General features: G+C 54.5%; 1 protein-coding gene across 1 annotated transcript; it reads left to right on the top strand.

Moving 5' to 3' along the window:
* On the top strand, positions 1–5,971 carry ankrd40 (ankyrin repeat domain 40). The gene is made up of 5 exons (XM_055654298.1): positions 1–156; positions 2,803–2,951; positions 3,752–4,009; positions 4,939–5,117; positions 5,739–5,971. Exons 1-5 carry the CDS (start codon positions 26–28, stop codon positions 5,874–5,876), a joined length of 855 nt encoding a protein of 284 aa, XP_055510273.1. The 5' UTR covers positions 1–25; the 3' UTR covers positions 5,877–5,971.
* Positions 5,972–15,290: the final 9,319 nt, after the last annotated feature.

The raw sequence follows: 15,290 nt of genomic DNA, 5'->3' as shown, positions 1-15,290 counted from the left end.
GTGGCGCGTTGGGCCGGGCCGGGCGATGGCGGCCGACCCGCAGCTGGAGCTGGACGAGCGGCTGCGGGAGGCCTGCAGCATCGGGGACGCCGAGTCGGTGCGGCGGCTGCTCGACCGCGGGGCCCGGGTGAACGGGCGGAACCCGGTCAATGGCTGGTGGGTGAGCGGGTGAGCGGGGAGCGGGGAGCGGGGAGCCTGGGCCCGGGGTGCGGGGAGCCTGGGCCCGGGGAGCGGGGAGCCTGGGCCCGGGGTGCGGGGAGCCTGGGCCCGGGGTGCGGGAGCCTGGGCCCGGGGAGCGGGGGGGGGAGCCTGGGCCCGGGTGTGGGCCCAGGGGTGGGGAGCCTGGGCCCGGGGAGCGGGGAGCCTGGGCCCGGGGAGCCTGGGCCCGGGGAGCGGGGAGCCTGGGCCCGGGGAGCGGGGGGAGCGGGGAGCCTGGGCCTGGGGTGCGGGGAGCGGGGAGCCTGGGCCTGGGGAGCGGGGAGCGGGGAGCCTGGGCCTGGGCCTGGGGTGCGGGGAGCCCTGGGCCTGGGGAGCGGGGAGCCTGGGCCCGGGGGGGGAGCGGGGAGCCTGGGCCCGGGGAGCGGGGAGCGGGGAGCCTGGGCCCGGGGCACCGGGGGAGGGGTTTCTTGCTGCGGTAAAGGGGACTGGGTTGGGGTGCGGGCCGGGAGATGGGAGCCTGGAGCCAGGGACATGTGGTGGATCGTGTGTGGGGTGTGTGGGGGGGGCGGCGAGGGAGATGGGTCTGTGCTGTATCATGTGTGTGTGGGAGGGGGGGGGAGCCTGGGCCCGGGGTGGGAGGGGGGGGGGGGTCTGGAGCGTGGGGAGGGGAGGGGGGGGGGGGGGGAGCGGGGCCTGTGTGTGTGGGGGGGGGTCTGTGTGTGGAGCGGGGAGCCTGGGGGGGGGGGGAGCCTGGGAGGGGGTGTGTGTGGAGCCTGGGGGGGAGCTGTGTGTGTGGCCCCTGGGAGGGGGGGGGGGCTGTGTGTGTGCGGGGGGGGGGCCCGGGGTGTGTGGGGGGGGGGGGGGGTCTGTGTGTGTGTGTGGGGGGAGCTGGGAGTGTGTGGGGGGGGGGGGGTCTGTGTGTGTGGGGGGGGGGGGGGGGGTCTGTGTGTGTGTGGGGGGGGGGGGGGTGTGGGGGGGGGGGGGGGGGGGGAAGGGGGGGGGGGAGGGGGGGGGGGAGGGAGGGGAGGGGGAGGGTGTGGGAGGGGGGGAGTCACGTCGCAGCGGTGTCTGCAGTCCGTGTGTGTTTTTCTTATTTTTGGTCTCGTCTTATTGTGGTGTTTTTTTTTTTTGAGGGTGTGTGTGTGGTCTGTGTGTGTGTGTGTGTGGGGGGGGGTGGGGTGGGTGTGTGTGTGTGTGTGGGTGGGGGGGGTGTGTGTGTGTGTGTGTTGTGGGGGGGTGGGTGGGTGGGGGGGGGGTGGGGTGAGGTGTGGTTGTGTATGTGTGGGGGGGGGGGTCTGTGTGTGGTGAGGGTGGGGGGGGGTACCAATGGGGGTGGGGGTGTTTCTGTGGAGTTTCTGTTCCCTGCCTTCACCCCAAGTGACTGAGTGGTGACATGGTTTGGGTCAACCCTGTAAGGTGCTGACCAAGCGCTGCAATGATCCTTGATTCACTGAGTAACACAGGAGGCCATTAGGCCCATCGTGCCCACGTCTGCTCTTCACCAGACCCCCCCCCCCCCCCCCCCACAAGTCTGCACCGACTGTACATCTACAAATGGTGGTGTGTGCAGTCATGTCAGGGACATTTCTGGGGACTGACAGAAACCAGTGGCCCAATTCCAACCCACCACCAATCTCCACTGCCTGCTACTGGCCAACTTCACCCCTCGGCATAAATCGCCAACTTTAGAACCTGCTCAGAAATGTTCAAATCTGCTACGTTACTGCACATTTACACAGCGCGAGCTCTGATCCAACTCACACTCACCTCCTGGCCAACCCCACCCACTAGTACGCTTCCCGCTTGGTATCTCTACCAGAAAAAAACAGCTGCGTTGGCTGTCAGTAGTTGCATAAGAATATTAAAAACACAGGACGGGCAGTGTGCTCTTGAACCTGGGCCACTACTCAGAGGCTGAGCCAATCATGGCCTCAATGCCCATTTGCCCGGTCAGAGTCAGCACAGAAACAGGCCCTTTGGCCCAACATGTCCAGGTGTTTTGCCCAACCAAGATGCCCTATCGACACTAGTTCCACCTGCCATTGTTTGGTCCATGACTCTGTAAATCATAACTATCCACGTCCCTGTCCAAGTGTCAATGGCATTTAGTTCCACTCTTCAGTATGTCCCATGATTTCCCAACACATGGAGCGAGCTGCCTGACACCTGTGGAACAGGTACATTCATTTGGACACGGATAGAAAACGTTTCGAGGGCTATGGGCCGAATGTAAGTAAGTGGGACTAGTGTAGATGGAGCATCTTGGTCTGCATGGGTGAGAGGGGCTGAAGGGCCTGTTTCCGTGCTGGCTTTGCTTGCCCACTCCCACTGACCATCTGTGTCACAGGGCGCTCCTGTTCTGTGTTACAGGTCACGTCTGTTTCGTGTCACAGGTCACGCATGTTCCTTGTAACAGGACACCTGCTCCGTGTTACAGGTCATGCCTGGTCCGTGTTACAGGTCAATGCTGGTCCGTGTTACAGGTCATGCCTGGTCCGTGTTACAGGACATGCCTGGTCCGTGTTACAGGTCATGCCTGGTCCGTGTTACAGGACATGCCTGGTCCGTGTTACAGGTCATGCCTGGTTGGTGTTACAGGTCACGCATGCTCCATGTTACAGACTCACCTGTTGTGTGTTACAGGACAAGCCTGCACTGGGCGAGTAAGCGTGGGCATCACCAGATCGTGTCGTTGTTGCTGGAGACCGGGGCACAGACAAATGTGCTCACTAGCAAGGGCGAGAGCGCAGCCCAGCTCGCCACCAGGCCCGAGCTCACCACCCTGTTAGGAGGTAAATACCCTGCCCACTCTCCCCCCCTCAACCCTCCCGCTCTCCCCCACGGCCCGCTCTCCGTCTCACCCCCCGCTCCCCTCCCCTCCCCGCCCCACTCCCATGCATGCCTGACAAATTTATATTCAAATAGATCAATAACATTCTGTGATTTTAAAAGAAGAATGTTGTTCAGTGCTACAGCAGTAACTGAGCGATGGGAGGTGGAAATTAATGTGTACATGTTCATGTGTTGAGTGCGTGTGCATGTTCACGTGATGAGTGTGTGCATGTTCACGTGATGAGTGCATGTTCACGTGATTAGTGCATGTTCATGTGTTGAGTGCGTGTGCATGTTCACGTGATGAGTGTGTGCATGTTCACGTGATGTGTGCATGTTCACGTGATTAGTGCCTGTTCATGTTCACGTGATTAGTGCGTGTGCATGTTCACATGATGAGTGTGTGTGCGAGTTCACGTTGATGTGCGTGTTCACGTGATGAGTGCATGTGCATGTTCACGTGATGCGTGCATGTACATGTTCACGTGATGTGTGCATGTTCACGTGATTAGTGCGTGTTCATGTTCACGTGATTAGTGCGTGTGCATGTTCACATGATGAGTGTGTGTGCGAGTTCATGTTGATGTGTGCGTGTTCACGTGATGAGTGCGTGTCCGTGTTCACGTGATGTGTGCCTGTTCACGTGATGAGTGCATGTGCGTGTTCACGTGATGAGTGCGTGTGCATGTTCACGTGATGAGTGCATGTTCACGTGATGAGTGCGTGTGTGGAGGTTCTCACGACTCTCCTCCCTCCACAGTGGACGAGGATCATAGACCGGCGGCCAATGGCCACGAGGAGCTTCCCATCATCCCCCACTACCTGGCCAACCCGCCGCTGCCGGTGAGCGAGGCTGATCCGGCCCGCGGCCCAGGACAAGGCCCAGGCCCAGCGGGGCTGTTCGCCAACACTGGCCAAGGCTCCGTCCCAGGCCCCGCTCCACACCTCCTCCCACCGCCTCCAGCTCTTGGCCACTCCCAGCTCTTCTGGATGGGAGCGCTTCCCGATAGTGAGCGAGGTAGGAGAGGGGGGGGGGGGGGGGGGTTGTTGTGGGCGTGGGGGGGGGGGAGAGGGAGGGGGGGTGGGTGGGTAGGTGGTGGTGGGGAGGAGGGGCGAGGGGGAGCGTGACCCCTCCGACATCCTGACACGGGTCAGTTTCTTCCATTGTATAAAGGCCGCCCATCAAACCTTGCGTTCCCAGCGGTCGGTGCAGCAGAGATTCCAAAGCCTGTTTGGAATAATGGTGGCGCAGTGGGAGAGCCGCTGCCTCACAGCGCCAGAGACCCGGGTTCGATCATGACCTTGGGTGCTGCCTATGTGGAGTTTGCACCTTCTCCCTCAGTGCTCCGGTTTCCTACCACTTCCCAACACTTGCGGATTTGTAGGTTAATTGACCCTTTGTGAATTGCCCCCCAGTGTGTAGGGAGTGGATGAGAAAGTGGGATAACATAGAACTAGTGTGAACGGATGATCGCTGGTCAGCGTGGACTCGGTGGGCTGAAGGTACAGAAGCTTGAAAGCGCGCACCACCAGACTCAGGAACAGCTTCTTCCCCTCTGTTATCAGGCTTCTGAACGGCCCTTCCATAAGCTAGGGTACTGTCCGATTCACCTCTACCCCATTGCGGACATTGGACTTTGTCTGTGGAACTGATGCGCTACAATGCTGAGAACTATATTCTGTACTCTGCATCTTCCCCTTTGCTCCACCTGTTGGACTGGAGTTTGATGTGACTGTTTTTATGGATGGCATATCTGGGATAGCACACAAAGCTTTTCCCTGTACTCTTAGGACTAATGGAATCAAGGGATATGGGGAGAAGGCAGGAAAGGGGTACGGATTCTGGATGATCAGCGATGATCATGTTGAATGGCGGTGCTGGCTCGAAGGGCCGAATGGCCTACTCCTGCACCCATTGTCTATGTTTATAACCCTGCCCTTGCCCAGAGCTGGTGCTGAAGGTTCGGCTCCACAGCACGGGGACAGAAGCCGACTTCATCGAGGTGGAGCTTGACCGTGGCTGCCTCACCTACCAAGCGCTGCTCTCACTCGCCAGTCACGAGCTGGGCGTCAGTCCCGAGCAGGTGGAGAGGATCAGAAAGCTGCCCAACACTCTGCTGAGGAAGGTAAACGCCGATACACCCGTCACTGTAACACTGATACACCCCCTCAATGATACCCCCCTCACTGATACCCCCCTCACTGATACCCCCCTCAATGATACTCACTGATACCCCCCTCACTGATACACCAGCCACTGTAACACGGACACACGCCTCACTAACATGGACACGCGGGTGCAATATATATCAATCAATACCAGTTTTATTCGTCACATGCACATAAAGTGCAAATGAAATGAATTTACCATTTGATATTAATAATTTTAATTGCAATTGTGAATCCTGTGTACAATGAAAAAGAACACACAAAAACACAATAAAAATATTTGAACACAAACATCGACCACAGCATTCATCACTGTGGTGGAAGGCACAAATATTGACCAGCCCTCCTCCATTTCCCCCCGTGGTCGAGACCTCAACCCTCTGCAGCCGCCGCTCAGACGAGGCAAGTCTGACAAGTTCAGGAAGTTCACAAGTCTGGAAGTTCAGACAAGGCAAAGTCCAGATAAGTCCTGACTCGGTGCCTCCCCACCGGAGCCCGCGGCTTCAGGTTGGTGTAGGCCGCAGGCCGGCGGTCGAAGATTTAGAGTGCAGGGCGCTGAGGTTCGTTCCCTGTTGCAGGACAAGGACGTGAGGCGGCTGCAGCATTTCCAGGAGCTGGAGTTGGTGCTGAGGGGAGCGGAGGGAGAGGCGTTGGTGCAGGCAGGTCTGACCGAGCGACCCTGCTACAATCCTGGCGCTGCCACGCTGATCTACTGAGGGGCTGGTGTAGGCCCGACCCCCACCTGTAGCCCTGGGACTGGCCGTATCCCAGTACTCCCCCTTCCTGCACCCAAGGAACCACCACCCCCCCCCCCCCCCCCCAATCCTGTAACCCCCCCACCCCTGGCCCCCTCAGCCCCTGTAGTCCTGGAGCCCCCCCCCCCCCCCCCCCCTCAGCCCCTGTAGTCCTGGAGCCCCCCCCCCCCCCCCCCCCCCCCCACCCATAAACCCCCAACCCTACACCCCCGCTACGGAGCATCTGTTTACAGATTGGCTGAACACAGGCATCCGGATATTTTTCTACTGCCCCCGTGCCAGGAAGCAGGTGTCAGGGGTCACCCTCCTTGTGCTGGGGGGTTCAGGGGTCACCCACCACGTGCCTGGGCCCCACCCTGACCCCTTGCCCGGTCAGGCCACGTCAGGTGTGGACGCCCCACTGTCCCGCCCCCCTCCGGCTATGCAGCTAGATATCGCTATTTTTCTATAAACCTCACTCTTTTAGGCACTTTTCAAAACTATATTAATTATAGTTATTAATAAAACTCGCTCTGCCTTTGCTGCAGAGATTGCAATGATGCGTCTGCCTGTTTGCTGTGTGTGATTGTTCCTTCGCCCTGTGGTGGGTCCATGTGCTGTGACTGCCCGCCCTCACACCACCGCCCTCTGGGGCTCGTTGTTCACCCTGACCTGCTGCTCCAGCCAGTGGCCACGCTGGAGTGGTGTGTGCGGGCATGCGGAACATTGTCCCGATGTTGGGGGAGTCCAGAACCAGGGGCCACAGTTTAAGAATAAGGGGTAAACCATTTAGAACGGAGACGAGGAAACACTTTTTCACAGAGAAAGTTGTGAGTCTGTGGAATTATCTGCCTCAGAGGGCGGTGGAGGCCGGTTCTCTGGATACTTTCAAGAGAGAGCTAGATAGGGCTCTTAAAGATAGCGGAGTCAGGGATATGGGGAGAAGGCAGGAACGGGGTACTGATTGGGGATGATACAAGATATATTTATTTGTCACATGTACCAATTGGCACAGTGAAATGTGTGGTCACCATACAGCCATATGAATAATAAAGAGCACAGAACACGATAGTCTTTAACACAGACATCCCCCCCCACAGTGGGATCAAAGTTTCCCCCTGTGAGAGAAGGCTCCAAAATTCAGTCCTCCTCTGTTGACAAACCATGATCACAGTGAATGGCGGTGTTGGCTCAAAGGGCCGAATGGCCTACTCCTGCACGTATTGTCTAGTGCAAGTGTCTCACAGCAGCTCAGTTTTAGTTCAAGTTCAGTTTAAGTTTAGTGTTACGTGGACCGGGGTAATTGAAGAAGAGTGCTGTCCAGTCAGCGGAAAGACTATACATGGTTACAATCGAGCCATCCACTGTGTACAGATACAGGATAAAGGGAAGGTAGACAAAAATGCTGGAGAAACTCAGCGGGTGAGGCAGCATTTATAGATAAAAGGAATAGGTGATGTTTCGGGTCGAGACCCAGAAGCATCTATGGAGCGAAGGAATAGGTGACGTTTCGGGTCGAGACCCGGAAGCATCTATGGAGCGAAGGAATAGGTGACGTCACCTATTCCTTGCTCCATAGATGCTGCCTCACCCGCTGAGTTTCTCCAGCATTTTTGTCCATCTTCGATTTTTCCAGCATCTGCAGTTCTTTCTTAAACAGGATAAAGGGAATAACATTTAGTGCAAGATTAAGTAAAGTCCAGTAATGTCAGGGACCAATGAGGTAGAGGGGAGGTCAGATGCCTTCCAAACTACACACTGGAAAACATATCGCCATTCCTTCATCGAGGCTGTGTTCCAATCCCGGAACCCCCCCCCCCCCCCACTAACATTAGACTCACACTTCAGTGACTGCTTGTCATGAGCCACGGCAGCTCACCTTCTGAGGGGCTTGAATGAATGAATGAACAGGTCCAACTGCAGCCCTGCAGCAGAGGACAGCACTGTGCAGTCACAGGCAGGACAAAGTACAGAACAGGCCCTTTGGCCCATCATCACCCTCTTGCTAAACTAAGACACAAGATGCTGGAATAACTCAGCGGGACAGGCAGTGCGTCTGGAGAGAAGGGATGGGTGACGTTTCGGGGTGAGACCCTTCTTCAGACTGAGAGTCGGGGAGAGGGAAACTAGAGATATGGACAGGTGAGGTGTGATAACGACAGATCAAAGTAGATGAAGATCGAGGAAATGTAGAATGGTTTATTGTCGGCTGAGGGGAAGGTGACAACGAGGCACACAAACAGTAAAATTAATCAGGAGGACTAGTTGGAGAAGCAGGCTGGGGGAGGGACGGGGAGAACGCAACACCATGGGCTTCTTGAAGTTAGAGAAACCACTGCACATAACGCTGGGTTGTCAGCTGCCCAAGCGGAGTATGAAGCTGTTCCCCTTTTACCCGTCTAATCATCCCGTTTGCCCTCATTAGCTCCACATCCTTCTATGCCTCACCTGTTTAACTTGCTGTTTCAATGGCTTCTGAACACAATCTCTGACTCCAGCACGCAGTAGTAGTAGTAGTAGGCCCCCCTCGGTCATGACTGACCATGGGTGATGCATCCTAGTTTGTAGGTGATGTGTGGTCGGATGCAAGCCTGGGCGATCAAAGTCATATGGAGGACAGGCTGTTGCCCATGCAGCCCGTCCCCCCTCTCCACGTCACTGATCGATCCAAAGGAACAGCAGGGCCGTTACAGTTTGGCACCAGCGCCATCGCAGGAGCTGCCAGAGCGAGTTTGTAGACAACGACGAACTGCCTTAGGGGCTCCGACTACGGATTTTCTCAATATATTACTGGAGCCTTTTCCATGACTGGATATGGCCACAAGGCAGTGGAGGTTTTAAATCGGAGTTTTCCCTCTCCTAGATGGATTGCCTTCCCAGACTGACGAGCCCCATCTGCCCGAGACTCGTGGGGGCGTCTAGCGTCCCGTGCAGGTCTATAGCACTTGCCCACTGCCCACTCCAGCTCGTACTCTGTAAAGATCAAAAGTAAAGTATTTAATTGTCATATTTACACAGTTTAAGAATAAGGGGTAAGCCATTTAGAACGGAGACCATTATCTGAATGGTGGCCGATTAGGAAAGGGGGAGATGCAACGAGACCTGGGTGTCATGGTACACCAGTCTTTAAAAGTAGGCATGTAGGTACAGCAGGCAGTGAAGAAGGCGAATGGTACATTAGCATTCATAGCAAAAGGATTTGAGTATAAGGAGCAGGGAGGTTCTACTGCAGTTGTACAGGGTCTTGGTGAGACCACACCTGGAGTATTGCATACAGTTTTGGTCTCCAAATCTGAGGAAGGACATTCTTGCCATGGAGGGAGTACAGAGAAGGTTCACCAGACTGATTCCTGGAATGTCAGGACTTTCATATGAAGAAAGACTGGATAGACTTGGTTTGTACTCACTAGAATTTAGAAGATTGAGAGGGGATCTTATAGAAACTTACAAAATTCTTAAGGGCTTGGACAGGCTAGATGCAGGAAGATTGTTCCCGATGTTGGGGAAGTCCAGAACAAGGGGTCACAGTTTAAGGGGGGGAAATCTTTTAGGACCGAGATGAGGAAAACATTTTTCACACAGAGCGTGGTGAATCTGTGGAATTCTCTGCCACAGAAGGTAGTTGAGGCCAGTTCATTGGCTATAGTTAGATGTGGCCCTTGTGGCTAAAGGGATCAGGGGGTAAGGAGAGAAGGCAGGTACAGGATACTGAGTTGGATGATCAGCCATGATCATATTGAATGGCGGTGCAGGCTCGAAGGGCCGAATGGCCTACTCCTGCACCTATTTTCTATGTTTCTATGAGACGAGGAAACACAGAGTGGCGAGTCTGTGGAATTCTCTGCCTCAGAGGGCGGTGGAGGCGAGTTCTCTGGATGCTTTCAAGAGAGAGCTCGATAGGACTCTTAAAGATAGCGGAGTCAAAGGATATGGGGAGAAGGCAGTAATGGGGTATTGATTGTGGATGATCAGCCATGATCACATTGAATGGCCTACTCCTGCACCTATTGTCTATGTGCCAACAATGAAATTCTTACTTACAGCAGCTTAACATGCCTGTAAACAGCGTACACACACACACACACACTGTATAATAAATTAACCACAATAGTGAAAAAATCCACGTCCCTCAGCTCAACCAAAGTCAGCTCTTGAAACACCAAAGTCCATTGGTTGGTGTTGTGCAGTGTTCAAGAGCCTGGTGGTTGTTGGGAAGAAGCTGTTCTTGAACCTGGAGGTCAGGGTTTTCAGGCTCCTGTACCTTCTACCTGATGGCAGTGGTGAGATGAGAGCATGGCCAGGGTGGTGTGGGTCTCTGATGATGCTGGCTGGCTGGCCTTCTTGAGGCAGCGCCTCCTGTAGATCCGTTTGATGGTGGGGAGGTCAGTACCTGTGATGGACCGGGCAGTGTCCACCTCCCCCCCCCCCTCCCCCCCCCACCCCCAAATCACCAGGAACCAGTCCCAAGCCAAGTGAGTGGATGTTTGTTGTCTGGGTGTTAGAGTGGGGAGGGGGGGGAGCGTTGTGACAGGGCCAGCCTTGTGATCCCAGACGTCCCCTCACCCCGTGAGCTCTTTGCTGTCTCGGACCGCAGCCCAGACCAGTCGCTGCCCCTTGGCTGACCCTCGCAGAGGCTCAGCCCTGGGTCTCGGGACGGGGATGTGTAGGGGCGGGGTGGTACCATGCTGTAAGCTCCAGACAATCTCCCCATTGTCACAGCCCCAATGCGATCTGACCCTGTCTGAGAGTCAGAGTGGATTATTAACCTGTTCCTTACACCCCAGGCGACCAAAGTCTCACCGCACCCGTGGCAGTGGACACAGGGTTGAGTCCACACACACTGACCCTCACTGGGGTACAGACCCGCACACACACTGACCCTCACACAGACCCACACACTGACCCACACACACTCTGACCCTCACACACACTGACCCACTGGGGTACAGACCCACACACACACTGACCCTCACACAGACCCACACTGACCCACACACACTGACCCACACACACACTGACCCACACACACTGACCCACACACACTGACCCCCACACACACTGACCCACACTGGGGTACAGACCCGCACACACACACTGACCCTCACACAGACCCACACACTGACCCACACACTCTGACCCACACACACACACTGACCCACACACACACACTGACCCACACACACACACTGATCCACACACACAGACCCACACACACACTGACCCTCACACAGACCCATACACTGACCCACACACACTCTGACCCACACACACATTGACCCTCACACACACTGACCCACACACACATTGACCCTGACCCTAGGTTCACGAGATTGATCCCTGGGATGGCGGGACTGTCATATGAGGAAAGATTGAAAAGACTAGGCTTGTATTCACTGGAGTTTAGAAGGATGAGGGGGATCTTATTGAAACATATAAAATTATAGAAGGACTGGACAAGCTAGATGCAGGAAAAATGTTCCCAATGTTGGGCGAGTCCAGAACCAGGGGCCACAGTCTTAGAATAAAGGGGAGGACATTTAAGACTGAGGTGAGAAAAAACGTTTTCACCCAGAGAGTTGTGAATTTATGGAATTCACTGCCACAGAGGGCAGTGGAGGTCAAATCATTGGATGGGTTTAAGAGAGAGTTAGATAGAGCTCTACGGGCTAGTGGAGTCAAGGGATATGGGGAGAAGGCAGGCACGGGTTATTGATAGAGGACGATCAGCCATGATCACAATGAATGGCGTTGCTGGCTCGAAGGGCCGAATGGCCTCCTCCTGCACCTATTTTCTATGTTTCTATGACCCACACACTGACCCACACACACACTGACCCACCCACACACCCTGATATTTAAGTACATTAACAGAAGGAGGGTGGCCAGAGAGAGGATATATCTACTCAGAAACTAAAGCGGTCATCTCTGTGTGGAGCCTGTGTTAGTTTCATGCAGACTGGGGACAGTTAATGGAGATGTATTGAGGACAATCCATATTACGGTCAAGGAGATGCAGGATGTCCTCAGGGGAATAAATGCAGATAACTCTTCTGGGTCCCTTCAGAGATAGAGCCCTGGCTGAGATATCCAAATCATCTTTAGGCACGGGTGAGGTGCCGGCTGGGTGGAGGGTAGACAATTTTGTGCCCGTATTAAAGAAGGGCTTCAAGGAAAAGCCCAGGAACTATAGACCAGTGAGCCTAACGTGTGGTAGGCAGAGCTACTGGAGGGTATTCTGAGGAATTAGAGATATATGAATTTGGATACATGAGGGCTGATTAGGGATAGTCACCATGGTCTTGTGCATGGGAGATTATGTCTTATGAATCTGATTGAGTTTTTTTAAGAAGTACCCGAAATGGATGACGAGCGCATAACAGATATGGTCCATATGGACCATAACAAGGTTCCGCATGGTAGGCTGCTCTGAACAGTTAGATGGGATGTGATCTAGGGAGAGCAAACAAACAATACACGATTGGCTTCATCAGACAATAGACAACAGACAATAGGTGCAGGAGTAGGCCATTTGGCCTTTCGAGCCATTCAATGTGATCATTCAGATTCAGATTCAGATTCAATTTTAATTGTCATTGTCAGTGTACAGTACAGAGACAACAAAATGCATTTAGCATCTCCATTGAAGAGCGACATAGCAAACGCTTTGAATAAATAATAATAAGTGTCCGGGGGGGGGGGTGGTGATTGGCAGTCACCGAGGTACGTTGTTTAGTAGAGTGACAGCCGCTGGGAAGAAGCTGTTCCTCGACCTGCTGGTTTGGCAACGGAGAGACCTGTAGCGCCTCCCGGATGGTAGGAGGGTAAACAGTCCATGGTTGGGGTGAGAGCAGTCCTTGGCGATGCTGAACGCCCTCCGCAGACAGCGCTTGCTTTGGACAGACTCAATGGAGGGGAGCGAGGAACCGGTGATGCGTTGGGCAATTTTCACCACCCTCGGCAATGCCTTCTGGTCGGAGACAGAGCAGTTGCCATACCATACTGTGATGCAGTTGGTAAGGATGCTCTCGATGGTGCAGCGGTAGAAGTTCACCAGGATCTGAGGAGACAGATGGACCTTCTTCAGTCTCCTCAGGAAGAAGAGACGCTGATGAGCCTTCTTGATCAGAGTAGAGGTATTGTGGGTCCAAGAGAGGTCATCGGAGATGTTGACTCCCAGGAACCTGAAGCTAGAAACACGTTCCACCTCCGTCCCGTTAATGTGGATGGGGGTGTGCGTGCCGCCTCTGGACTTCCTGAAGTCTACAATGAGCTCCTTGGTCTTCTTGGAGTTAAGGGCCAGGTTGTTGTCAGCGCACCATGCTGCTAAGTGCTGGACCTCCTCCCTGTAGGCCAGCTCATCGTTGTTGCTGATGAGGCCAATCACCGTTGTATCATCTGCATACTTGATGATGGTGTTAGTACCATGTACAGGTGTGCAGTCATAGGTGAAGAGGGAGTAGAGGAGGGGGCTCAGCACACAGCCCTGTGGAACGCCGGTGTTCAGGGTGAGGGTTGAAGAGGTGTGCTTGTCTAACCTCACAGACTGGGGTCTGTTGGTTAGAAAGTCCAGTATCCAGTTGCAGAGGGAGGGGTCGATGCCCAGGTTACCGAGTTTGGTGATCAGTTTTGATGGTATAATGGTGTTGAATGATGAGCTGTAATCGATGAACAGCATTCTTACGTAAGTGTCTCTGTTGTCGAGGTGGGAGAGGGCGTAGTGAAGTGCCGTTGAGATGGCATCCTCCGTACTCCTGTTCTTGCGGTAGGCAAACTGATAGGGATCCAGTGTGGGGGGTAGGCAGCTTTTGAGGTGTGCCAGGACCAGCCTCTCGAAGCACTTGGTGATGATGGGGGTAAGTGCAACTGGGCGGAAGTCGTTGAGGCTTGCCGCAGTGGAGTGTTTTGGCACTGGCACGATGGAGGTGGTTTTAAGGCAAGTGGGGACAACTGCTTGGGCAAGTGACAGGTTGAAGATGTCAGTCCAGACGTCTGTCAGCTGCGCAGCACAGGCCCTGAGCACGCGCCCGGGGATGCCGTCAGGGCCAGCAGCTTTACGTGCATTAGTCCTACTCAGTGCCACGTACACGTCGTAGGGGGTGAGTGTGAGGGGTTGGTGATCGGCAGGTAGCACAGCCTTGATGGCTGTCTCTAGATTGTCCCTGTCGAAGCGGCCATAGAAGTGATTAAGCTCCTCAAGGAAGGAGGCGTCGCTGGATGTGGGGGTGATGTTGGAGGGTCTGTAGTCCGTGATGGCCTGGATGCCTTGCCACATGCGTCGGGGGTCGGAGTTGTTGTTGAAGTGCTCCTCAATCCTGAGCTTATGGCAGTGCTTGGCCTTCCTGATGCCCCTCTTCAGGTTAGCCCTGGATGAACTGTAGGCTCGAGCATCGCCTGACCTGAAAGCGGTGTCCCGTGCTTTCAGCAGTAGCCTGACCTCGCTGTTCATCCATGGCTTCTGATTCGGGTATATGGTCACCTGTTTGAGGGAGGTGACACTATTGATGGTGGAGTTTATAAAGTCCAGAACAGAGGATGTATAGGAATCAATGTCCGTGTGAGTCAAGGGTGGCCTGGGCTGCAAACGCCTTCCAGTCAGTGTTTCCAAAACACTGCTGAAGTATGAAGTCCGCTTCATGGCTGATCATCCACAATCAGTACCCCGTTCCTGCCTTCTCCCCATATCCCCTGACTCCGCTATCTTTAAGAGCCCTAACTAGCTCTCTGTTGAAAGTATCCAGAGAACCGGCCTCCACCACCCTCTGAGGCAGAGAATTCCACAGACTCACAACTCTCTGTGTGAAAAAGTGTTTCCTCATCTCCGTTCTAAATGGCCAACCCCTTATTCTTATTGGATTTATGGAAGGAAGCAGAGGGTAATGGTAGTAGGGTGTTTTTCGAGCTGGAGGTCGGTGTGCCTCGGGGATCGGTGCTGGGTCCATTGCAGTTTGTGGTGTATATCAGCGATTTGGATGAGAATGTACAAAGCGTGATTAGTAAGGTTGCAAAGAGGTGGCATCCTAGATAGTGAACGTTTACAACAGGCTCTTGATCAGTCATGGAAGGGTTGTGAGAAATGAACAAATGAACAGTTTAATACGTGCAGGTCAATCATATTCCACATCTAGGAGCGCATAGTCCTCTGAGAGTAGCATCACAGGGAGATTGGGGAATCAAGAAAGTACATCAGTACATTGGCCTTCATCAGTCAGGGTATTGTGGGTAGAAGTTAGGATAGACACAAAATGCTGGATTAACTCAGCGGGACAGGCAGCATCTCTGGAGAGAAGGAATGGGTGACGTTTCGGGTCGATGCTATTCTTCAGTGTCTGAAGAAGGGTCTCGACCCAAAACGTTGGGGTGTACAAGATGTTGGTAAGGGCTGCATTTGGGGAATTG

Source organism: Leucoraja erinacea, chromosome 23 (assembly GCF_028641065.1).
Source record: "Leucoraja erinacea ecotype New England chromosome 23, Leri_hhj_1, whole genome shotgun sequence".
Classification (NCBI taxonomy): Eukaryota; Metazoa; Chordata; class Chondrichthyes; order Rajiformes; family Rajidae; genus Leucoraja; species Leucoraja erinaceus.
Note: the sequence above shows the minus strand (reverse complement) of the source record. Positions and strands in the feature narration are given on the sequence as shown.